Below are 26,557 nucleotides of genomic sequence, written 5' to 3' on the forward strand. Positions count from 1 at the left end.
GCATAAGTTGAATACCCACACATATCCCTGCCGAAATATTGTTTCTAGTGAATAGTGGCCTAGGTTTCTATGCCTGGTGTTGCATACCAAAATTCCAGAATATAAATTAAAGTAAATGTTTATTAAGTTTATCAGTAAATGCTCAGAAGTGTGGTTGCCTGGTAATGCTAAAGATAGACTATTTTCGCTTTTACGTTTCCATCTTAATATTTTATTACAGTGGTATAATGTGTTATAGAGGTGGACAAGCTTGCAGATTGAAATGGGGATCGTCCAGATTGTTCCCTTCCCTGGACCATATGGTATAGTTCTAAAAGCCTTTTGTACGCTGTCTGTTCAGTTTATTGTAAACTCAATCTTTAGTGCACCTAAAAAGATAACCAAATAAAAATGGGCCTCAGAAAAAGGACTTGATATCATGTAAGGGCCTAGAAATACTTGTTTTAAAGGAGATAACTGCAGATGAAATTGAAGTTGAGATGATATAAACAAAGGAGACTTGTCATTCTCTGAATATGCTTTTGAGTTCATATGGATTGACCAGGATTGCCTTTGAAAGCTGGTTTTAAAATGAAGGAATTTATGTTCTCTGACTATACTTATTATCCTTATTTATTTTATTTTTGCAGTCTCATGAAGAAGAGAATATAGCTTTTATCTGTTTTACAGAGGAAGCTTCTACCTAGGAACAGTGCCAAAAATATATATAAGTCCCAGGTTTTATGAATATATAGGGTTTTTTTTTTTAAATTGATTTCAGTGAGAATTTAGGGCTAGAACTTTCAATTATTTCACCCTTTAACTGTTACCCCTACTCAGATTATTGAAAACTTTCTAATTCCTTTCCCCCACCCCCAACTTGACCTATTATGGTTCCATAATTCTATTTTAGGAAAATGGGATAAGAGATTGCTTATCCCATATGCTAAGACTCTTTAAAAGCTGGGAATGAGATGATTTCTCCTGACTCTCACTCCCCTTCCCTCTAAAGTAAGCTACTGTTAGAGAGGAGCATTAGACATTATCCATTGCTTTTTGGCACAAGAGAGTTGAAGCTGAAATTCTACCAAATGAGGGGAAAAAAAAAGGAGAGCCTGTGAAGAGCACGATTCTTTACTCTATCATTACCCTGAACCACTGAAAGGGTAACTGAGAGGAACTCAAATGTTATTGGAATGTGTAATTTTCCTTTGAATGGCCACAGTGAAATATATTTGAACAAAAAAGGCAGAAAAAGTATATGTGGCTTATGGAGTGATGGTGATTGAAATGAATGAATCTTTCCAGCACTCTAAGATAGAAACTATTCCAAGAATGGTACACATTCAAAATGTGTCCAACAGAAACTTATACAGACTATTACCTTAAGGAGCTTACTAGAGAGAAGTGGAATAGCATAATAATTTAATAATGGTAGTGGCAAATTGGACCCCAAATATATTTGGGGTATATATTTTTTTAAGTTTGAAAAAATTTTAAAAACGGAGAAACTGATTTCAATTTGCAGAGGAAGTCTTTCCTATTAAAAAAAATACTGTTATCTTGTGGTCTTTCATTTATTCAGAAGCTGCTTTCTAAAGTGCTCGCACAATTGAAAACATAGTTTACACTGTGAAATAAACTAGGTTCCTTGTTCCTTCTCTCTTTTCATTCTCCTTCCTTGCTCCGTTCCTAATCTTTGGCTATTTGATTCTATGTGTATATTGCATTTGTGAATGATATATATACCACACCATAAAAAATGTCACTTTCTAGATTTGAGGATCAGTTAAGAAGGGAAATAAAAATCTTGTAATGACTATGCAACAAATAGATTTCTGTGGAAGAATTAGAACATGCTTATTTACATAATCCACATTACTGAAAATTGTAGGACAATTGTAGAAATGTAAATTCAAAATTGTTTTTATTTCTTCTAGCTGGGAAGAACTAGATCATAGCATAAGCTGAGGAAGGGGGAGCCATAGATAGTTTAACTCAAATCCTTCCTCTTTGCTGCAGCTTCCTTTTTAATGGTAAAAATGCCTCTGGCTCCAGAGAGTAGAAAATCTTACTGACTCTGACTGAAATGAGGAAGGGTTTTATTTGTCTCATAAGAAGTCTGGAGGCAGTTAATTCACAGATAGCTGATGCCATCAGGGACTCAGGTAGCATCTCGTTTTCCCACATCCTTAGCACGTAACTTGCCTTTTATTACACAAATGACTTTTGTTCCTCCAGAAATTGTGCTTACCTTCAAGCAGGAAGAAAAGTGAAGGATTCTCAGAAGTGCTTTCCTCATGGGGAGCCGCCTCTTTTTCTTTTTTAAGAAAGGGATGTCTAAGAAAAAAGAAAGAAAGAAAGGGATGGCTGCTCATGGGGGACATCTCCTTGGCCAAAAGTCTGTCACATAAGTACTTCTAGAATGAGATAAAAAGTTTTTAGCCATCTTGTTTCTGTTTTGGAGGAAGACAGGGAAAAGGAGAATGGGAATGAAGGTTGAGTGAGCTCTCCGAGTTCTCTGCCATAATTCTCAATTCTTTTGTATGATGAGTTGCTTGGACCTTTGAACTTTCTGGGTACTTGGTGTATATAGTAATTTGTTGGTTCCCTTTTGACATAAGTACATATGTTTTGGTTTTGTAATGTTATTTTGTGTCTGACGACAGGAACTGTAACTGGGTCACCTTGGTGTCTTTACACTTACCACAGTGCCTAGATGTGGGTCTTCACTCAACACTTGTTGAATGAATGGATGGATGAGTATTAGGAAATATATTATATTTGTAATATTATTGGTGTAAATCATTTATGCCTATAAGGGATATAGTGATAGTTTTAATTTGTGAGGGGTTGTGGACTACATTTTATTGATTTGTCTGTTACTGCTGGGAAAATCAAAGTTGCAAAGTTGTTTTGAGTGGAAGGTACTTAGTTACAAAGGTTATAGGAGAATCCTCAAAATGACTTAGTACCAATGCTTTTGCTGGAGTACATTATTCCATGAGTAAATAAAAATATAATTTCCTTTTAACCCTTTGCATAGACTATTGTTTAAACAAGGATATCTTGCATTTGTCATATATTAAGATCTCAGATTTTGAAGAAGTAAGCGATTTGAACTTATCAATATGGTAGGAAATTTGATAACTTATATTATTGATGTTGATTTACAGGAAGGAGTTGTTACAGCCTTGGTAGCCTCATGGCAAAGAGCCTACTGTGTCACATTTTATCCTAGGTGGCATTTTAATTAATGGTTTTAATTCTTAGAGTGACAGCTTCATATTTTTTTAATCCACATACAAATAGTAATGTACAATTGAAGAATATGTCTAAAAGAAACACTAAGAAGTCATCTTTACATCTGCTTGCTTTGCTTAATCTGTCTTAGAGGAAAGCAGGCTACCTCTTCATTCAAAATCTGCAGAAGAAATGGCTGAGTGTAACTTGATAGGGTGAATCAGTGCCTCACAACTTGTCCAATGTCTAACTGAAATTCCTTTTGTTGTATTTCCGTTCTGTTTCTGTTATTTTGGCCTCAGAGGACAAAGAAATCAACTATCCACTGTCTCCCATGCAACATTCCCTATATAGCACCATTTTAATAAATTCCTCCCTTTTCATTCATCATGGCAGGGTTGTTGGTACCTTAATTACTAAAACAACCTGTGCATGGATAGAACTTATCTCAAAGCAGGGAATGTATTCAAGTATCTGGAACTTAAATTTTCTATCTGAGCAGTTTATAGTCACTGAAAATAAAGGAAGCCCTTTTAACATTCAGAAGCAGTTCTGGAGAGAGTTCCTACATAATCACAATTTAGGCAAGATAGTTTCCTAGATTTGGACTCAGAATTGGGTATTGATTGTCTGTTTTGGCCTTTAAGCTGCTCTTTTGGTCCTACTTTTGGGGCCAACGCTTCGTGCTTAAAAAAGCGTGTTCAGCCCTTTTTCACCTTTATATTCTCAGTGATCACTATAGTATCTGGCACTTAACAGGACCTAAAACTTTGTTAAATGAATTGTTTTAGTATCCCTTGGTAATGCTTCCTAATACAGGTACCTTTAGGCTTTACATTTCCCCATTCCTCTTTATTTTTCTGCCTAATGAGCACCCATAGTTAATTTTGTGTTGTCTTTATCTTCTTATTCAATAATATCTACTATGGTTCATAACTTACTTGAATAGTTAAATACAGTGGTAATGCCTGGACAATTCAGTTTATGATGCTGCTCTAATTTTTATCTAGAAATCTCTTTTTTCCCTTTCTCATAAAGTGAGAACTTATTGTAGCCTATGGAGGAGAATTCAAGAGTATGTTAGTTGAGTGCCTATTGTGTGTAAGGCACTTTGCTGGATAATGAATAGATATAAACATAAGTTGTGCATAGACTTTGCTGCCAAGGAATTGAAATCTGGTTGACCAGACACATATATACTGTGTAACTGTTGTACAGGTGGGATTGTGGTAACTGCTGTAATTGGGGTATAAGCCAAGTTTGGTGGTACCACAGAGGAAGGAGTAATTGCTTCTGACTGGCTGAATATAGGTGAGCAATTGACTTAAGCTTTTGCAGATGAGATGGAATTTGAATGGAGTCTTGAACTATGTGTAGTAATTTGACAGGTGGTAAAAGTGAATGGATTCTAGGAAGAAGAACGCACTAACAGTGCTTGGAGGTGGAAATGTGTATGGAATGTTCTAAAAATTGTGTTCAGGTAATGGTGTGTCTGTGAGAGTGACAGGAATCGAAGCTGAAAGGGAGCTTGGCACCAAATTGTCAAGGGTCTTATGTCTTGCTAAGGATTATTTTCTCTTTCTTCTGTAGAAAAAATCAGAGGTGTTTGAGTGGAGGGCTGACATTAAGTTTCAGAAAAATGGAAACATTAAATGTAGCGGCAGGGAGGGAGGACAGTCAGAAGCTGATGCCTACTTGAGGTTGAAGAAGATGAGGGAGGCTGGCGGCTCAAGGGCTTGGAAGGAAGACCTGATATCAGGGGTCTGGGGTGAGTCAGCCAAAAGCACTGTGGGTTGTTGATTTGTCGAGTTGTACAGCAGTATCCTGGCTCCCAATAGAGGGCGCTTTCAGTTTTGAGCCTCCTTTCCATCTACATCATTTTGGAATACTCTAGAACATTCCACCTGTCTTCACACCTGGGAGATCAAGTATTTCAGCCTGAATTCGAGAAGAAAGTTAAAGGAGAAAAAAAAGGGTTGAATGGTTGTTAAGGGAGCCAAGAGTTATCTGCACATTTCTTCAACTCCTCTTTAGAAAGGGGGTCTTGGCCCTTAGTACTTTCTTTCTGGGCTCTTGGTTCATTGTCTTGAAGTAGAACTTGATTTTGGTCTCTCTTTGAGACCCAGCTGAAATGTTTTATAACATTTATCACTCTGTATTGTAATTATATCCAGGTCTGAGGCCAGAAACTATATTTGGGTCATCTTGATATCAAAAACACTTAGCATAACTTTTAGAATGCAGTCATTCAGTGAATGCTGAATAAAGCACATTTGTTTATGCTTTCCAGTCACACAGACCTTCTTACTCTCCGTACATGCCAAGCATGTTCCATCTCGGGATCTTGCTGTGCCTGCTGCCCGGAAGGCTTTAGATCCAGATCTGTTCAGCAACCCCCACTCTTATGGTTTCTGTTTAGATGCCATTTCATCGGGGAGGTGTCCTCTGACAACGCAATATAAAATACCACCCTTTCCCAGCCCCAGGCCTCGGCAACCGGATCCTTCATTACCTTGTGCTTGTTTTTTTTTTCAATAGCACCTGTACCCTCTGAGCTACATTTACTTGATGATTGTCTTTTTACTCCAATTAGAAAGCAATTTCCTGTGATAACAGGAACATTTGTTTTGTCACCTAATTTACCCACAAGCACCTGGAACAATGCTGGGCGCATAGTAGGCACGATAAATATTTGCTAAAGGAATGAATGAATGGTAAAGATCAGACTGAAAAGGATAATAAACACAAGTGTGCCCATTTGTTTACAGCTTCATGCAAGCAATGGTATTGTTGTTATAACTTTTATAATATCAAATCATTAGTATTGCTCTCAGAAAACAAAAACAAATTCTGTTTTCTATAGATTGCGCCTGTGAAATCTAATTATGGATTAGTTTTTGTTTTAAAAATATTTGAATGCCAAACATATCCAGTCAGAAAACACTTTTATTATCCATGCCAGCTTAATTTTTAAGGCAGTGAAATGGAAGACTGTCATTTCAGCAAGCAACTTATTTTCATTTGTGAGAATGGAATATTTTGAATATTCTAATTGATTTTTGAGGGTGATTTTACAAGAAAATAATCCTTGTTTCTGTACATTGTGCATTTGCCTTTAAGACAGAAAAAACCTAGAAACAGGCATGGAAATTATTTTCTCAGAAAGTTGAGCGCTTACAGCTTCCTGATCAATGTCAGGAGGAGGGGTCAGTCAGTTCCAACATAAAAGGTAAATCTTGAGACACTGAAAACTTTAAAGATTTGGTTTAAAAAATTATTTTATATGTATATTTAAAGTTTGGAAAGAGATCCTAGACTGCCAGTCATGAGCCCAAGCTTCTATTTTATTGTATTTTACTGCAAATTCACTTGGATATTTTTCCAGAAATCTTAAGTCTGTAATTTGGCTGTAAAAAAGTTGGTTATCAAATCAATATTATTATATGGCTTTTAGTGTCATAAGAATTCCCTTTTGGAAACCCATAAAAACTCATTTTTTCTCACCATAAACTTTATCTGTCACTTTTCTGTAAGGTCAGAGTACTAATGCTGGAGGTGATCTGCTCTGGGACAGAGAGTCAACATAGTGGTCATAAAGTTAAAAAATGCCACATGGTGCTTTCCTGAGATTAGGGTTTCTTTTTCATATCAAGTCGGTGCTAATTTTAAAATATGGAAAGTTACAGGTTGATCGCTATATTCTTAGTGTCCCTTTAAAAATAGACAAAATGATAAGCTTGGCCCTCATTTTCGCAGTTTCATATTTTTATTAGTACTTTTGTGTTTTGTGGAGGTTAATTCTTAATTATTTGTATACTTTTAATGGCAGGTTTTTTGTTTTTTCCTTTTTCCTTCTAGATTTCTAAGTTAAAATTTTCAGGATAGATGGTTTTAAAGATGAACTATGATGAAATTGTTGCACTGGAAAAACAATTCCAGGAATAATACTTTCTTATTACTTGAAATATGTTTCATGTTTTCATAGCATTTAAATTGTAAAAAGTACTAGGACCTGGGGGTTCCATTTAAAACTATTTCTCTACTAAGTCTGAGTTGCTGTTGGGTTAATTAATGTATATTGAGTATCCATTCAACTATTGCATGTATATAAATATAGGAAAAATATGAGTGATTATGAAAGGAGGCAGTCTTTTAAAATTGCAAGACTGTGTAGTAGTTGACTATGCAATCAGTCCTTCCTTTAACGTGTGTAACACATATGGATGATTACTCAATAGCATGTTGCTGCTTTTTTAATACATTTTGGAAATTAAGTGTGAAACTAGAAGTTCTTTTCAATTTTATGCACCTTTATTAAATATTTCCCCCTTAGTTCAAGACACAAATCTAATTATTTAAGGCACAAATTAATTTTGACACTTTACTTGAACTTTAAAACTCTGAGTCTGTACTATATCTGTCCCTATTCAAAACTGTAAGTGCCAAATAGTATTTTAGTTTCTAATATTCTCTGTCAGAGTGCAGCTCTGCATTCCTTACCGATAAATAAAGATCGTGATCTGTTTACAATTATTTAATAATTCAAGTACTTTTAAAAATCGACTGAGTATTACTTTTATTTCACACATTAGACAAGCAGTATTTCCAAAACCAAATTAATAGTGTTTATGAATAGCTGTAGCCCCATTAGTTTAACCCTTGCTGATTTGATTTTTCATAAGTTTCTTTATAGCAATAGTAATAGAATAATTTGAAAACCGCTGGCAAGCTCCTGGAGGGGAGTAAGCCTTCAGTAATTGGGAAGTAGTTTGTTATTTCAAACAATTTGGCCTCCTTCCTAAAGTTAGAAAAAATTTATAGTTTCTTTTAATTGCAAGTTGAAATATATTCAGTGAAGATAACTTGAAGAATAAAATGAAACACAAAGAGAAATTCAAAACGGCTCACAGTTCTACCATAAATGATTATTTATGCCTACCTGTGTTCACGTGTAGTCTCTCGTGTTTCTATGTCATTTCATCATATATTTTTATATATTCATAACTTGCAATCATGCAATGGTAGAAACATTTTTCCATGTTCTTTTTATTATGATTTTTGATCATTAATCATTTAATTATGAAATTTCTTTTTGTTGGATATTTTCATTGCTTGCAATTTGAGGCAAAGACTTCAGTAAAGATTCTTCATAATTTCCAATGTTAATTCTCAGAAGAAGTGGTACTGTTGAATCCAAAGATCGCAGTTTTCAAGATTTTTATATTACGTTCAGATGTGATAAGACATTTTAATACTTTAAAGCAGATACAGCCTCACGCATTGATAGAGTAGGTAGCAGCCTTCCGGCCTTGAGAAGTGTCTTTTTTTTTTTTTTTTAAGTTTCTTTATTTATTTTGAGAGAGACAGAGACAGCACAAATGGGGCAGGGGCAGAGAGAGAAAGGGAGATGGAGAAGCCCAAGCAGGCTCTGCACTGTCAGCTTGGAGCTGGATGTGGGGCTCGAACTCATAAAACGGTGAGATCATGACCTGAGCCAAAACCAAGAGTCGGATGCTTAACCGACTGAGCCACCCAGGTGCCTCGAGAAGTGTCTTTTTAATTCACGAACGATTCTTATCTATTCTGCAGATGGCTGAAATTTTGCCATCACCTGTTGTCCCCTTATAACATACAAGTACTCCTGGGAGAGGTAACACATTGTGCCTGGCAGACGTTTACTCTGAACAATGTGCAGGGGGTTATCCAATATCTTCAATTTAATTCTGGCAAGTATAGTTTGGACACAAGGCAGGAGAAAGGGACGTTAAAACATTGAGCAAGAGGAATGATGAGGGTGAACAATATTTTTTTAACTTCAGTTCTGCTAAGATCAGTAGAACAACTGCTATATGAAATGCAAGAGAGTATATACCTAGTTTTATGAGTTTTAAGTTACAATCTCTCTCTACAGTGATTCAGGCTGTTTGTTAACTGCAAATGCTAATTAATCCAGTAGAGAGACGTATGGTCCCAGATATGGTGCATATACATGCCGGATAGAGATGCAAGGGGGAATTAATTAACTCCTAAGCAACTTTACTCTGTCTGAACACTCTGTTTGCAAAATGTGAAATTACTTCCTTAAGAGGTGATGAGGATGCAGAGTATGGCTTTGGGTAGTTGGCAAAGAATATTCTGTACTGTAGGGTCTCAGCCTCATTAGACAAAATATTTATGTCATTGGAATGTCTCCTTGAAAAACCAGCTGATAAAGAGATAATAGTGACAGACAAGGCCACTAAATAGATAAAAGTCATAGTGCTTGCTCCAATCAGGAAACTTTGAGCTGTTGCTACTTATCTTTTAGTCAGTGGAAACTTGTGTGTCAGATGATAGGGGCAAGCCTGTGCTTCCTCTGTAGAAAGACCTATAGTAGACCTTCTAGAAATTATACACTGTTGTCTCTGTATGCCTATTCTTTACTCAACAGTCTCAATCCTAAATATTTTCAGGATTTAGAAATTCCAGTCTATTATTATCAGACTGACTCTTTTTCTTATAATAGTGGGTAGCTAATAATATGCCCCTTGTGATACTTAAAAATAGTGATACAGCTCTCATTACCACATCTCTTAGCCCCAGATTTACTCAGCCCTGGTCTAAACTGGGTTTCTGGGCTTTTTAAAATTTATCATTAACGATCTCTAGAATCTATCCAGTTTTTCCAGTGTTGGCTTCTTAAACCATGAGCAAATGACTTAGACCACTGGCAAATCAAAAGATTCTTCTCAAGGATATGGCAGCTAGAAAAGATCTGCTGTAGTACATAAATAGAAGAAAATATACTTTAAACTAGTCCTACCTCTAATAAATAAATTGTGATAATTAGGTGGATCTTTGGAGGTGAGAGAAGTGTCACTAAACATTTTAATTGATACATCTTTAAAGCATAGTTTTATTGATTTGGACCTTAAAGGATATTAGAGTTTGTGTCCTTTATTTATTTACTTACTTATTTATAAATAGATTCTGATACTGACCTCACCTCACGTTTCCCAAGACTATTTAAATAAGTCTGTCACTGCACGGTGACTTTCACTAATATGAAGTGAATATTAAAGGTGTCTAACATTGATACTTTTAAGAATATCTAGTTCTAGGCCTTCAGGCCTCTATGGAAATTTCTTTTTCTTCTTCCATGTGTCTACCTGATATTCTTTTGCCTCCTGAGCTGTTAGGATTTTGTATTTCTTGCAAGTTGATTTCTCTCACTGATAAATAGATTGAGTTGTGAGATTATGTCCTTTTCATTTTTTCTCTGGAAGTGAGTAAATCCAGAACTTTATACTTGGTGACATTTGTTTCAACCCATCAAGGGAATGCCACCCATGTTTGCTTGGGTTGCAGTACTTCAAATAGGACGTTGAGAATGTTTGTGTGTTAGAGTAACTCTGCTATTTCTGTTTCAAAATTAACTGAAAATGTGATATGTGCCTCCCACTTGGAGAGGGAAACTTCTCAACAATTTTTTATTTAGTTAAGATGGATTAAGTTCTTAAAAGATGTTAGAGCGAGACTCTCTAGCGCCAGTATAGTTAAGAATCTGTTAGTCATTTTATTTTAAACTCATTTGGTATGTATATTTATAATTATCTTACACAATCCAAGTCTGAGTTAAAATTTGTCATAGAATCCAATGTAGGGTAACAAGATAATGCTTCTGACCAAGAAAGAAATGCCAGTCTAATGATTAAACCAATTGAATCCTTCTAGGTCATAGTCTTGACTGTCCTTGTGTTAAATATTCTTATGGAGTCTAGAAAGGTTAGAGAGAATAGATGCCCATGGCATGAAACTTGGCTTCTAAATCCCTGGGTAGGGCTGCTGGGGCAGAACTATTTTTCCTTAGAATGAGGTGTGACATTTTGAATACAATAAGATGCCACCTGTTATATTTTAGGTGGTGATAGAATGTGTGCGTCAAGTTCTCTCTGTAAGTAGTAATTAGTGGTAGGAAGGGGTGATTATTTGTAGTTGATAATAATAAAGGTCTTGGATGAGTTCAGAAGAAATTGTCAAGGCAATCGCTAAAGAGTTTTATGGTTTATTGACTCAAAGAGAGTGTTGAACACTTTCTGTTTGCTAAGTGCTGAGATATAGTGGTAAGCAAGCAGACCTGGTCACTGTCCTTTTGGAACTTAATATCCAGTAGGGGATAGAGATATTATGTGGTCACTCGTATAAATACATCCTACAAGTGTTAAGTACAAAGAAGTACTACAGATTGTTATAGGGGGGAGACTCAGACTTTGTCTGATGGTGACAGTAGTAAATTATGAAATAAACTGAGCGCATCTATATGGCTGACCTCTTCGTCTTCTGTTTCAAACCCTCCTGTCATGTGAGTCTCGGATATTGTCTTCCTTCCTCGTCATTAAGGTCTACCGCCCTATCAAAAAGGCCTTAGTCTGGAGCTGGGGCATGAGGGATAAAAGTTGTGGGATTAGGGAAAGGATGATTATGCAGGACTCTGGAAGGAGTTATAAGAGATTAGAACCAAAGTTTTGAGTTTTATCACTCTAACTATATGGTATTCTATATAACCATATTGTGTGGTTTATAGCACTGATATCCTAGATGTACAGATTATTGGGAGTTATGATTAAATATAATATGCGATACATATATTTATCATCTTATACTGACATTTATATTTCACACACATATAAAAAAATACTGCAATATATATCATTTACATATAATTCTTAAACATTGATTTTTAATTCCCAAACTCCAAAGACTAGAAAATGGATGCACCTTTTACTTACATCCTACCAGATACCTGCAATGAAGTATAATGGGGAAGATAAATGACCATGGGGTCAGAAGACCTGGACTTAACCCCTTGCTCTGTCCCTTACTCTGTGATGCTCAATACTCTCCATTTCTTTTTCTATAAAAGAAAAGCTGTTGGCCAGTGGCTCCCGCATTCCTTCTACCTAGGATTCTGTGGTACACCTTGACTTTCCTACTGAGGTATCCATATATGAATGGGTCAGATAATCTAATTTTCTCCCACTGGACTGATTTGCAGCCCATTTCAGGAAGGTGGAAGCCTTGGAGAAATGCCATCCTGAGAAAGCAAATACATTATTCATCTTGTCAGACTTTTATAAAATGAATAGTTGATGGCAGAAAGTATTTAAAAATGCCTTTTTTTCCCTTCCCCATTAAATAAAAGTATAATTACTCAATGTGAAATGGGATCTCTAGATTTATGGTGAGGGAATTGGCTTCTCATCCTGCTTCCACTGCTAGTATTCAACTAAGATGATGATAGACCAAGCAGATTAAAAAACTGCAGGTGATTTTCAACATTCACGGATCTCACAGATACTCATTCTTTTAGACCATGAAACTTGCGTTGGCCCAGAATGCAATCACTTGTGGTGTTTCTACCATTTCTTTTATCATTACTTCTCTTGTATAAGTAGATTAAGATAAACTCATATCTACATGAAAAGAAATCTAATAAATTCTCATTTCTATGACAGTACGGAAAGAGAATCAGTATTTGGAAGAGAATATAGTGTGTTTTGCTTGCTATACTCACTGCTTGATTTAGTTTAGCCGAAATTTAAGGCTAGTTCCTGAGGTGAACATGAAGAGTCTGATGGCAAAGGGAGAAAGGTGTGAAATCACAGAAGTGTTAATTAACTAGGAGAGTGTGAGCGCTCGGTAAGGCAACAAGGCAGGGTCTGGGTAAGTGGGGGAAGAGAGATCCCAGTGGAGAGGGAGAAGCAGGGCTGTGGTGAAGAGAAAGGAAAGGCCAGGAAAGCAAGGTGAGCAGTGCCACATTTAGGGCCTTGGACTTTATCCTTGGTGACAGAGACGTTGATGTTTTTTTAGCATGTCACCTCATGATCAGATTTGCATTTTGGAATATTACCTGTAGCTGGAATACGGAGAATGGTGTGATGGGAACCAGATGATGTGGCAGCATGAAGGCCTAGTTAGAAGGGCAATGGAATAGTTCAAATGAGCGATGAGATGATTTTCTAGTGTAAAAGTTTCTACTCATTCATAAATACACTGCCACATTTTAAAATGTCGGCAAATTGAGAATATTTTTAGTATTCAGGAGAACTAATTCATTACTACTTTTATAGTTTGAAATGTTTCGTGAACTTAATAGCAATGGAAAATTGAAAGAGGATTAGGATTTTATTTGTCAGTGATATTAAACCGGTAAACATCTCACAAAAAATTTCATAGTTACAGCTTTGTTGTGCAATGTGGAATATAACTTCACAAAAATGTAAGGTAGTGAATTTGTAATATATACACATCTCTTTATTTGTGGAAATTATGCATATTTGAAAACAAGTGAATGATGTCCTAGTGTCAGTACAAATAAGTAGTTGTTGACTTTGCCTTTGATACAGTTACAACCAAGACTTTGTATTAATTCAAGTCATGGAATAAGTGACTGACAGTTCTAAACAGAAAGTTAAAATCCCAAATTGAGAAAGAATAAAAATATTTGTTAGGGAAAATTACATAGCCATATATGCATATCAGATTGTAATGTTTAAAGAGTACGTATAGAAGATCCTAGCAAATGAAAAAATTGGAAAAGTGCACTTGAAAATTACTTCAAATTGTGTCACAAATAAGATGGCATGTAAGTCTTCTTACCAAATCTTGGTTTTGGTGCATAAATCCTTAGTTCTTCGTGACCACAACAGGAAACTAAAGTTGGAGCTGAAGAAATTGGAACACTCATAGCACTGTGGGACAATGGATGAATACAGTGGGACATCATTTTCAGCATGAACCCAAGATTTTTATTTTTAATGCTGCTATTTAAGTACACACAGTAGTACACAAGTTATGATAAATGTTGGGTTGTATGCCCATTATCAAATAATGGAGTAATGATCAGTTTCCTTCATGCATTATCTTTAATTCACACTAATGTTCAGGAATCTGATTCATTCCTTACTGTTAGCCAAACTTTCTTTAATTGTGTAGAATATTGCCAGGGCCTACAGTTTTAGGATTGTAAGGTTTTTACGCTGCATTTAATACCAGATTGTCTTTTAGTATTCAGAGATTACATTGAGGTTCTAGGAGATAGGATAGATTTGCTATGCCTGATTTTTATGAAAAGCTTTTCAAAAATAACTTTTTGTAGGATCTGCTTACTTCTGTCCCCCCCCCCACCCCTCCATATGATATTGATTGTAGTGTAATACTTTGAGGACACTCCTTTTAGCAAAATGTATTTTTACTATATATTCACCCTTATTAGGTTGTTAGGGGAATTGGTAGTGACAGGTTTCAAAGCAGAAATCTTTTTATGCTTATTTTTTAGTATATAATAAGATAATTTCAGGTACATTTTAACAACCGGGGTTTCCCTGATGAATCATTAAAATAAGTGAGTGGGCTGGAGGGTAATACTAACTTTTCTCAGTACTGCCCTATTTTACCCTGCTGGGTTATTGTGGCTTTTTAAATAGAAGCCAGCGTGTTGGAGTTGGTGGGTGGAGGTGCAGAAGGGACAGGGTCAGTAAGAAAATACCAGGTAAACCTCTGATGACCTATTGGGAAGTCCTACTCAAATTTTATTTTCCCCAACTTACGGCATTTAGTGTTTCACTTCACTGGTTTCTGCTCTGCCAAACTGAACTTTTAAAAATATTGTGTATAGCCAAATAGAAAATATATTTGGAGCAACCGATTGAAGTGTAAGGTATCAAGCCATGTGTGGATTAGCCTGTGGAATCGATTTCTCATGTGTGTGGGATTCAAACCGTTAAAACCATCATCACTGAAACCATACCTTCCTACAGCTAATAGCAGTAAGGTGTCTGTGGAATTTATTAATACAACAGTTCCTCTGATTTAAAATTATTACCTGGTATTTGGTTGGAAAATTATTTGAATATTATAAGTAACTGAATTGACATCATATATGAAGGCTAATTATGGGTTTCTAATGTGATTTAGGTTTTGTTTTAAAAATTCACATGATGTGTTTATACTTAGCACATCTTTTTCAATAAATCATTGGCATATTGCAAATTTCCTTTCTGTCTACTGTTAAAAAAATAACTATGGCAGCAGTTGTAACTGCTAGAGGAGGTAGACTAAAATGTAGTTCACCTTGAAAATGGCTCAGGGAATAAAGAAATTGGGTCAAGCTTAAAATAAATGCAGGTACAGTGACAAAAAGTTTTAATAAAAATTTAAAAATATTCACAGCATTGGTTTCAGGCTACTTTTGTTCTTGGTGATCTTATCAATGCATTATTAGTTTTTAATTGAGATGACACTAATGGCACTTTTTCATTTTGGTCAAAATGTTCATATGAAACATTTTTGTGATTTTTTTCACTACGTGTCTGCTTTTAATCGTAAATATAAATTTTTCGGAAGGCAGACAATTCTTCGATAGATCATTTGACCTCTGGTGATCTTAAATAGAATTTGAAGTGGTTTAAAATTCCTATGTCACAGATATCACTTTGACTCATTTATATTGCCAATTTAATGTGTAGCATTTAGCCATGTATCATTAAATCATAGTATTGATAATGAATTAAACTTTCATAAAGCTTTAATAGTGTAGTAGATTCTCATTCATCTGGCATCATTGGGGAATAAAATATGCTGAAGAAATGAGTTTTTTTTTTTTTTTAACGGAAGCTCACTGGGTTAAGCAGAAAAACTTAAAAGTTGATAAAAATTTATCTGACACACTTTGTATGTTCTTTTTGGGAGCAAGAGTAGATTGGCCATTTACTTTTTTCTTTACATTATAAAATATTAGCAGTCTAGTGTCATGCAGAAAGGACATGGGCTTTCTGATCGGTATTTGCTCCTCACATGAGAAGTTCTCTAGTTGTTGTTTTTCCTTTGAAATAAATGCCACACCCCTAATTCTGATATCCTTACTCCTTTTCTGCGGTGGTGCTTGTGATAATGCTTTAACAGATGGATGAACACTCAGGCACCTATGTAAGACCTTTGGCTGTGTCTAGGCTTGCCTACCATGTTTTGGCAAACACCTGGCCACAGCCTCAGGTTGTAAAGGAGACCCTCTCCTTGCTTCGGAGGAAGCATTTTCAGTGTTGAGGATGCTGCTCCCCAGCGTTCACTCCCTAGGAGCTATTGGTAGTGGTGCCTGATGTCTGTATCCACCTGTTCACCTGTGTTTGGGAGCATCTGTGCTGTCAGGGTGACCACCTGCAGTTTTCTGGGACTGTTGCTAAAATGAGCAAATAATGTACTCCCTTTATCTTTTACCAAATTCCAGCATAACAGCAAAAATTCTTTTTAACAAAGTGTTTTTTTTTTCCAACCTCATGCTCGTTTGTTTCAAGCAGTGCTTTCTAAAAACTCAAGCACAGCAAGAGTATTTGCATTGCTCTTTAATGTGCTGTAAATGACATTTGGTTTGAATCTTATATTTAAAAATCAGCTTCCTCTCTTTTACTTGCACCTAATGGGAATCATCTTTCTTCCAGGTTGTGCTTTAAGAAGACTACAGGGAAGAACACATTTTCTTCTTGCCACAAAAGTTGCAATAGAAGTAAGTAGGGGAACTGCCAGGATATGTCTGTCTCCACAAAACAAGCAGAACAAATTTCCATGAATCAAAGCCACTAAGTATAGTTTTCAGAGATGGTAGGACATAGTTACTCTCCCTAGAAAAATACCCAAAATGCAGGCACACCCATTGGCCACTAGAAAAATGCTCAAGTAAATGCTAGTTCAAACCTGTACATTTCACTCTTCTTACTGAGCTATTAAAGGGGTGGAAATCTACTATAGCTATAATCTTTTTTTCCCCTTTTCTATTTTTCGACCTCCCACATGCTTGGTGTTCAGTTCTGCTTACTGAATGTCTTGAATCTCTAGCAGCACCTACACATACTGCCTCCACATTGGCTTATGATTTGCAGATAACTCATGATTCAGACCCATAAGAAACATTTGTAAATATATGGCATGATATGTGCTCTAGATTAATCATGAAAAGGAGCAAAGGACTGAAGAATACAGAAAGCTTTTTTCCCTTCTAATATTGATGTTGCTTTCTTTGAGGTTATATGAGTGAAATATTCTTTGGAGTGGCTTAGATCACATTCCATCACTTGGGGAAATATCTCAGGTCATTTTTACAATAACCTTTATCTCTTAAAAATTTGTTTTTAATGTTTATTTATATTTGAGAGAGAGAGAGAGATAGCGTGAGTGGGGGAGGGGCAGAGAGAGAGGGAGACACAGAATCTGAAACAGGCTCCAGGCTCTGCTGTCAGCACAGAGCCTGATGCGGGGCTTGAACTCACGAACCGCGAGATCATGACCTGAGCTGAAGTCGGACGCTTAACCGACTGAGCCACCCACACGCCCCTACAACAACCTTTTAAGGATATACAGGGCATAGACACCTTAGTGTGATTAAATCAGAGGAAATAAACCTAGATAGAGATATATGTGGTATGATCTAGTAAGCAAATTAATGTTAACTGCTTTTAGTCTGTCTTAGAACCTTTGATATAATTTTCAAGATTGCCTTATACTGTTCTCTTGGTTAACTTTGTAGAAGGTTCCATTATTTGAAGGATTAATGACTACCATTTTCTTAAATTTATCTTATTGAACATTGCATTTATTAGAGGTAGTCTCCAACTGGCCTGAAAAAGACCAAGCTTCTGCATAGCTCAGCCCCTGAGCTAACTTCTTCCCACAATACCTGTGGGGCTCTCACATTCTTATTTGAAATACAAGCTGCTGATGATGAATGAGTAACACTCACTGTACTTCAAATGCTTATGTGTATCCACCTTTCCCACTGTCCTTGGTTGAGAGGTGACCGTGATTGAAAATTACTGATTTTAAAATGTAGGAGAATTCAAAGATATCTTTTCCCTTTAAGTAAGATGATTTGTACTAATACTGGGAGGGGCAAAATATCTTGTTACTGTCTGTTAGTTACTATGCTTCAATTTTATCTTCACAGCACACCTCTGAGGTTGGTATTGTTATTCCCATTTTAGAGAAGGCGAGACTGAGTCCTACAGCCTTGGGTAACTTGCCCAAGTCACTCAGCTCTAAGGCACATTGCTGAGCTTCAGACTTGTATCTCCCTGGCCGCAAGGTTCATGTCTTTTCCACCGAGGAACACCGCTTCTTATTCTGTAGATGACTGAACTATGTACTTATATATTTTTCTCCAAAAATACTCAATGGAAGATTCAGACATCAAGAACTAAGCTTTTTTTCACTCTAGTTGTTTCTTTGAGAACCATCTGAGACTTTTTGCTTTGAAATGCAATGTTAAGTAGGCATTGCTTTGATTGAACAAGGTGAAGTAGAGTTTTATTAATGAAAAGCAACATTGAGTTGTTGAGACTAATAATTTTGTGGAACATTATTAAGAAAAGCAATATTCTGTTTAATGAATGGTGTTTACTTAAATCATAAAGGAAAATTTAAAAATCTGGAATATTTTTTAAACAGTGTAGTATTTATGTACAGAGTGATGTTTCTTCCTTACTTCTTACAGGAAATAGCATATAATTTGAAATGTATGTGGACTTTTTTTACATTCACACATATTTTTATTTCTCTGAGCACATTAACAAAAGTCATTTTATTAAACCAAAAAATTGCTTTGATAGCTAACTCTCTGCGATGAAAATTTTGCCAAGTCTTTAGTTTTATTATTTATTTATTTAATGCTTATTCATTTATGAGAGAGAGAGAGAGACAGACAGAATAGAATATGAAGTAGGCTGCAGGCTCTGAGCTGTCAGCAGAGAGCCCAATTTGGGGCTCGAACCCACAAACTGCAAGAACGTGACCTGAGCTGAAGTTGGAAGCTTAACCAACTGAGCCACCCAGGAGCCCCAAATTTTACTATCTTTAATAACAACATTACTTTATCTCTCTTGATGGGATGGTGTTTGCAGAAAGGTTGTAGAAGCCTTGCTGGTTCATAGGCATATAGCTTTACTCCACTTTGTTGGTTTACCTTTGCAGGTGGGATATTGGTGATAGTGGGAAGTGGTCAAGATACATGCAGTGTCTCAAGAAATTATATCCTAAGATTTTTAATACTAGAGAATTGAGATGTGAATATGAATGTGCTTTCTTCCTCTTTTCTTTATTTTTGAGAGAGAGAGAGAGAGAGAGAAAGAGAGAGAGAAAACTTGTGCGGGCGGGGGAGGGGCAGACAGCGAGGGAGACAGAATCTGATGCAGGCTCCAGGCTCGGAGCTGTCAGCACAGAGCCCGATACGGGGCTCAAACTCATGAACTGCGAGATCATGACCTGAGTCCAAGTCAGATGCTTAATCGACTGAGCCTCCCAGGTGCCCCATGTGCTTTTTTTGGTTAAATATGGTTCACTGGGGGCAGTGATAGCTGGTGAATTGAAAGGTGAATTAATATGAGAGTGACAGAGTCAGAAAATTTCTGAGTTGAAAAGGTCCTCACAAATGAAGGGCTCTTGGAGTGGAAGTCATAGGAGATGAGTTCAGTGACTGTCTGAGAGTAGTAGAGCTCTAGGCCACTACTGTGGTTACTGAGTCAGGGTCGAAGCCATTCCAACCAGGAAGTGAGTGATCATAGCAGGAGAGGGCTTTAAACTTCCTGGGGTTGGAGAAAAAACGGAGTCATTGTGGAAGCAATCTTAGGGCATGAGGAAAACAGAAAAATAAGCATCCGTTATTTCCTCTTATTAACAAAAATGATGTAAAGGTATTGATTGCAAAAATATAAATCCTAAGCATTAATACACTTTTTAAAAAGTGGGACAGGGGCGCCTGGGTGGCGCAGTCGGTTAAGCGTCCGACTTCAGCCAGGTCACGATCTCGCGGTCTGTGAGTTCGAGCCCCGCGTCAGGCTCTGGGCCGATGGCTCGGAGCCTGGAGCCTGTTTCCGATTCTGTGTCTCCCTCTCTCTCTGCCCCTCCCCCGTTCATGCTCTGTCTCTCTCTGTCCCAAAAATAAAAAAAAAAAAAAAAAAAAAAGTGGGACATGCATATTTAAAAAAAAATAAGTGTCTTTAAATTACTTGTATTTGCCTTTTGGGTACACTATTTTAACTTCTTTTTATTTAAAAATGTCTTTATAAACACACACATATATATGTTGGAACAAATATTTTTTTTGCTTATTATTTAGAATCTGTGAAGTCTTAAAAGGACCGATGAGTATTCTCATCATTGAAGCGTTCTATGGAGGGTCCCATAAACAGCTGGCGGATCTGCTCCAAGAAGAGTTAGAAGACTGTGTCCTTTATTCCCTTCCTGCAAAGAAATGGCATTGGAGAGCGCGCACATCGGCTTTATACTTCTCCCAGAATATTCCCATCAGTGAACAGTACAGGTAATCAGAGCTCAGGCTGCGTTGTCAGCCTGTTTTTAATGTACTTGTTGTGAGGATGTTGCTTCTCTGTCAGCGTCTAGGAGATTTTCTCCAGCCATGGAATTGGTCAGTCTGACTAAGGACATGTCCCTTTAGACACAGTAGAGCAGCAGGGTACATTTTACACTCTGAGGACATCGGCTAGTAGGAAATGGCCTCATTTTGAACCTACAAGCCTTTGCTCATTTGTCTTGTGATTTTATCATATGCACGTGTGTGGGTGTGGATGACATTTTTTGGCCTGAGAGAAGAGTTGATCTTGGGCACGTTTGTTGTTGTTGTTGTTGTTCCATAAGCTCCAGTGTCTCTTTTAGTGCGTGTGCTGTTTTAGTTTAGTTTATTGTGTCTGCTCTGTGCTAGGAGCTGAGGTTGAAAAGACGGAAGTGACCAAGATCTGCGCCCTTGAAGCTTTAAAGACTGTTGAGGGAGAGATAGACAGGCAAGTGCAATGTGAGCATGAGAAAATGGAGGAGTTGGTTTTGATGTTACGAAGTAGGAACACGGTGTGGAGTTGGTAACCTTTGCCTAAAGGATGAATAGATTATGGGGACACAGGACTCAGTTGTGAATTCTGATTTGTCAGGAAGTGCGAAGTAGAGATGCCTATCAGAGATTCTTATGGGACACACTGGAAAGATGGATGAGAAATACTGATTGCATCTGATGAGGACCAAGTAGAGTACTGAACATCCCTATCTCCCTATTGTATCCATATTTATGGCCATGTGTCTCCTGCTTGTTAAACAGTGGAAGATTATCCTACTGTGGTTTATGTACCTGTTGTTCCTACCAATCTGGGCCCTTCTGTGTAGGGCTGCATTGGTTTAAGCAGGAGTGGGGAGTGCCAGGCTGATAACGCAGTTAGGGCAGACAGGTTGTTAGAGAGAGGGCATGACTGTCGTGCTCACTTTCGCTTCAGCAGCCATGTCTGTCTTGCTTGTAGGTGGGGCAATCACTAGGGAGACAAGACCTTGGGATTTAAATGTAGGTTGCTGTTCTTAGTAGTTATTTGGGGGATTCAGAGAATACCCTGTTTGGCGAATGAAAACCATGCCTCATGTCTGAGAATTCAGATTATCAGGTAGAATAACAGTTAGCGCTCAAGTCACTTTGCTTGGGATTATAAAGTTAAAATGCCATTTGAGGGACAAAAATATTGTGTATTTTTCTAATCGAGAGTGTATTTTTCCTTATATAATTCAGTGTTTTGTATTCTGATATCACTAAGTGAATATCGTTCACGAACAGTATTAGAAATTTCAATGAGTGTATCAATATAAAAGTTCTAAAGGCAATGGTAAGACGGTTGCTGTGTTAAAACCTGACTGTTTATAGTTGCTTTCACATCTCATTTAATTGTGTTTTCACAGCACCAATTGTATTATATTACTTAAGGTCACGTAATCTGGTTAGCTTTATGGCACATTTTCATTTAACATTACCATTTGATACAATACATTTCTACAACGATTTGAACATTGAAATGAACCATTTCTCTGTCTGCTGTTGGATTTCATTTTGATTATGCAGTTTTTCAGAATGAAATGACTGTATCACAGATATGTGTGTACGGATAGCATGCACACACACACACACACACACACACACTCCTGTGCCTGTGGCTTCTCCGCTCCCTGTGAGGACTGAAGGATCTGAGGTGAAACATCACGTTGCTCTTTGAAGCAGTCTTGCTTGGGAGGTCAGTTTCTGAAAGATTGTGATGTAAAGTTTTACTCCCTGATGGCCACAACCTACAGGTCCTAACAGCGCTCTCTAAGATCTTTCAAGGTCGGTCACCGCAAGACATCACCGCGGCTGTGCAGTTCGCTGCATTAATCTAATCAGACTTCACTGAAAGATACCTCACCAGTTGAACTTACAGTTGTATTTGACCAATGATAATTTATCTACTCTTTTTGAATACTTTTGGAAAAATAGCAACAGCTTGAAAACTTACACTAAGTTAAAAAAAATATGCTCACTCAATCCTGCATGGAAGTACAAGGAGAGTCTTTTGTTACACCAGATAAACTGATCTCTGTGGAGATTTTTAAAGATATGAAGGGTACCTGGGCGGCTCAGTCAGGTGAATGTTTAACTCTTGGTTTCCACTCCGGTCATGATTCCAGGGTTGTGGGATCACCCCCCGAGTTGGGCTCTGTGCTGAGCATTGGAGCCTGCTTAGGATTCTCTCTCTCTCTTTCTCTCTCTCTCTCTTAAAAACACAAAGCACAAAGTAACTTTTGGAGAGCCAGGTGAATCAGTCAGTTAGATGTTGGACTCTTGATTTTGGCTCAGGTTGTGGCTGAGATCATAAGATCGAGCCCATGTTCAGCTCTGCACTCGGCGTGGAGCCTGCTTGGGGTTCTCTCTCTCTCTCTCTCTCTCTCTCTCTCTCTCTTTCTCTCTCACCTGCTCCCTCTCCCTCTCCCCCCCCCTTTCTCTCTCCCTCTTTACTCCTTCCCTGCTTGAGCATATGCTCTCTCTCTCTCTCTAAAATAAAATAAAATAAAATAAAATAAAATAAAATAAAGATATGAAAAGTTTTTGTTTTTTAGTTACTCTATTTATTTGGCAAATGAAATCCTCAAAATTCATAAAGCACCGTTATTACCTACTATGCAAAATTACTCTAAACAGGTAGGGACTGTGTCTAATGAGAAACACCCTGAATGTAGGTACATGTGTTACTTTTCTCAGCTTCTGTACATGTAGTCATTAATGTTGTGAGCTTATTATCCAGAAATTATTTTATTACTCAAGGAATAAATGTTTCATCCCAATTACTCAGTTTGATTCTGCTTTATCCTGACAGCTGATAGAATACATCGTGATTCACATTTGGAGCTGTTTAATTTTATCAGAGGTTACAAAAACCCTAAAAGTTATTTTTCTTAAAAGTGGTTGGTAATTATTATTTCATTGGTTATATTAGAGTTTTGCCTTCTGGAAACTGTGGAATGCAGAAAAGTGTTTTTGAGGATGGGCCTTAAATTTTGTGTTCTGAAATGTATGAGTCATTTGTTCCAAGAGTGGTATTTCGACTTTCTTAGATATACCTAGACTAGGCATCGGAGATACTGTATGTATTTTCTTCTTCGTGCAGTATCTTTACTGAACTGAAACGATCACTGTTACTGAAAATCATTTTTTCACTCTCAGCTGCTTACAATTATATTTTTCATTCCATCTGAGGTATTGTGGCAGATTCTCATCATTGGCCACTTAACAGCCCTTCTTCCTTGTTAATCACACTATTCTTTGGAGTGGCTAAGTACCCCCTGGGAGTGAAGCATGATTGACCTGAGTTCGTCATTATGATCTCGTTCTCTGCCCAGTTTTCCCCGCTTTCCTCGTGGTTAGTGCTAGACAGTCACTAGGTTTTGGCAAATTAGATTTAAGTGGATGACTTCTGGGGGTTCTTCTAAAAAAGTTTGTTTTGTTTTGCTTTTAGTTATGGAAGGAGAAAGCCATTTTCCTTTCCTGTGTATGACAGTGGTTGTGCTGTCTACAACCGTGAGGTGACAGGATGAGGACAAAGTGCCTGGGGTCCCAAAAATGGCTGATGGAAGGCTGGACAGAGCACGGATTAGACTTCCATTTTGAACAATAGAGCCACCTAGACACCTGAAAACCCAGCATGTCTAAAACATCTGGAAATGATTCATGAAGTGTAACAAATTTCCTTTTAAGTTCATAGCTGAGCAAAGTAAGAGAGGATCTGAAGAAGGATCTGGAAATTAGAGTGGTAGCTGGCCTTGAAGCTGTGGTTGCCTCATTTTCATAAAGGAGTTGACATAACTGGTTAACTTAGTTATGTTACATTCTGAAATGAAATATCACGCAGCTCTGACCTGAATTAGGAAGCTTTCTGTGTCTCTTATGGGAACCTCTCCAAGATCTTTTCGGTGACGAAAAGTAATGTGCCAAACAATGTTATTAGGTGTTGTCTTTGGTATAAAGAAAGGAGGTGATCAGAACAATACAGTGGAAGAGTATACGAGAAATGAGTACACACAGTAGTGTGAATATCATGGTGGCAGAGGATGTCATTTCCCACCCGTGCCCCTCCGACCTTTCCCTTTCGGTGCGCTCCGGCCAGCTTCCCACTGCTGGCATCTCTTTGCCTGAGGGAGCCGTGCTTTGCCAGTGCGTGCAGCGGGCTGGGAGCAGCCCTCCACACGTGACCTTCACCCCTTGGATGAAATCATTCTGAAGTGTGTGCAGAAGAGTAAGCATTCACAAGGATTCCTTAAACACCCTGTACATCAGAAAATGTGCAGGCGTGATTCCACATAACTCCCGGGTCACAGAAGAAATTGTAATGGACAGTACAAAATGGGACTGGATGATAATGAACATATTGTATATCACAGGGCAGGTTGTATCTAAATTGACAGTCACAGCCACATCATCTTTAATAAATTTATTTTTGTTAATTTTTAATTGTGCTATGCAGGCCTCAAAAGCTTGTGGTGCAGAGCAGACACCCTCTTACTTGAATCTAGGAGTGGTATTGGGAAGAAAAGAATAAGAAGGGGGAAAAATAGTGAAGTTGGAAGCAGATTTCATAGTGGAGATGAAAACACTAAGAGTTGATTTGAGATAATAAAATAGATAAACACATGCATGTTTTTGTTTGCCTTGTTTTGTTTTTTTAAAGGCACAAACAATTTTTGGAATGACATAAATACAACTACTGATACGGCACAGATCAATAAAAAGGGGAAATGCTCTTAAGAGTCTTATGTTAATAGAGCTGAAACCTTACATGAAATAGTGAATTTCTTAGAAAAACAGAACTTACAAAAACTCCTAAAATGAAACAGAAAGTCTGAATGGAATTCCAATCGTCAGAGATGCTGCTGCATTAGCTCAGAGTCTACATGACGGAGGCTGGGTCCCCGTAGTGGGTTGGTTTACTGCACTGGTACCACCCTGCCTCTTTCTACACTTGTGTTACTTGAGACGGAGTGTCTAGGTTTTTAGGTTTTCTGTTTCCTGATAGTCATAAAATCCTAACTGTTAATAGATGTTGATTATCATTATGATACCTTTTCCTTCCCTACCCTGACCCCTTCCCCCCCCCCTCCTTTTTAATGTCCAAAGAGGGGTGAGGAAAGCAGATAGTTGGGTAGGAATTAAATTGAATGAAAGTTCACTTGGGTGAAGGAATGCATCGAGTAAAATTAAAGCTTTCAGTGATATGTGGCTATTGATAACTTTGTTACGATTTGCCATAATCTTTAATGGTACCATGACTGTGGCCTTTTACTAAGCAAATTCTCTTTCAAGGGCTGTGTCATTTTTTTCCCACAAATGAACTATTCTCTGCAAAACATTGAATGTAACTTTCTGTGGGAAAATGAACATTTTTAGCTGATATGAACTGTGTATGCTTGTTGTTTGTAGTTAGCCCTTGTGAATAAAGGCATGGCTACACTAGTGGGTATAGGTGAATCAGTACAGAAGGTAGTGGTTTCTCAAACTTTTCTTTTGTAAATTAGTAATTTAAATTATTCCTTGCTTGACAGTTATGGCTTATTTTGACTTGTTACCTTTTCTTAAAAGTATAACTTTCTGAATAATATATTACTACTTTAATCATGAAACATTCTTTTATGAAAATATACCTTTCTGAGTAATTTGATATAATTTTAGTCATGTAAACACCATTTTTAATGATTATTTTTTAATTTAAATCCAAGTAGTTAACATATAGTGTAATAATGGTTTCAGGAATAGAATTTAGTGATTCTTCACTTACATACAATACCCAGTGCTCATCCCAACAAGTGCCCTCTTTAATGGCCATCGCCCATTTAGCCTGTTTATTCTCTGTATTTACAAATCTATTATGGTTTGTCTCCCTCTCTGTTTTTATCTTATTTTTGCTTCTCTTCCCCCATGTTCATCTGTTTTGTTTCTTAAATTCCACAGATGAGTGAAATA

At 37.2% G+C, this 26,557-nt stretch overlaps 1 protein-coding gene across 22 annotated transcripts in view; it reads left to right on the plus strand.

Moving 5' to 3' along the window:
• Window positions 1–26,557, plus strand: part of GTDC1 (glycosyltransferase like domain containing 1) — a 404,727-nt gene that overhangs the window by 104,500 nt on the left and 273,670 nt on the right. For 21 of the 22 annotated variants that reach the window (XR_007154565.1, XR_007154566.1, XR_007154567.1 and 18 more), the window contains 2 exons: window positions 16,698–16,762; window positions 20,363–20,566. Coding sequence is in view for 17 of the 22 variants with exons in the window: in XM_047869470.1 (XP_047725426.1) it covers window positions 20,388–20,566 (179 nt within the window). In the remaining 5 variants the exon portion in view is untranslated. Of the gene's footprint in view, window positions 1–8,736; window positions 8,759–16,697; window positions 16,763–20,362; window positions 20,567–26,557 lie in introns of those variants that run through there. The other variant, XM_047869471.1, reaches the window with a different exon arrangement.

Source organism: Prionailurus viverrinus, chromosome C1, assembly GCF_022837055.1.
Source record: "Prionailurus viverrinus isolate Anna chromosome C1, UM_Priviv_1.0, whole genome shotgun sequence".
Taxonomy (NCBI): domain Eukaryota; kingdom Metazoa; phylum Chordata; class Mammalia; order Carnivora; family Felidae; genus Prionailurus; species Prionailurus viverrinus.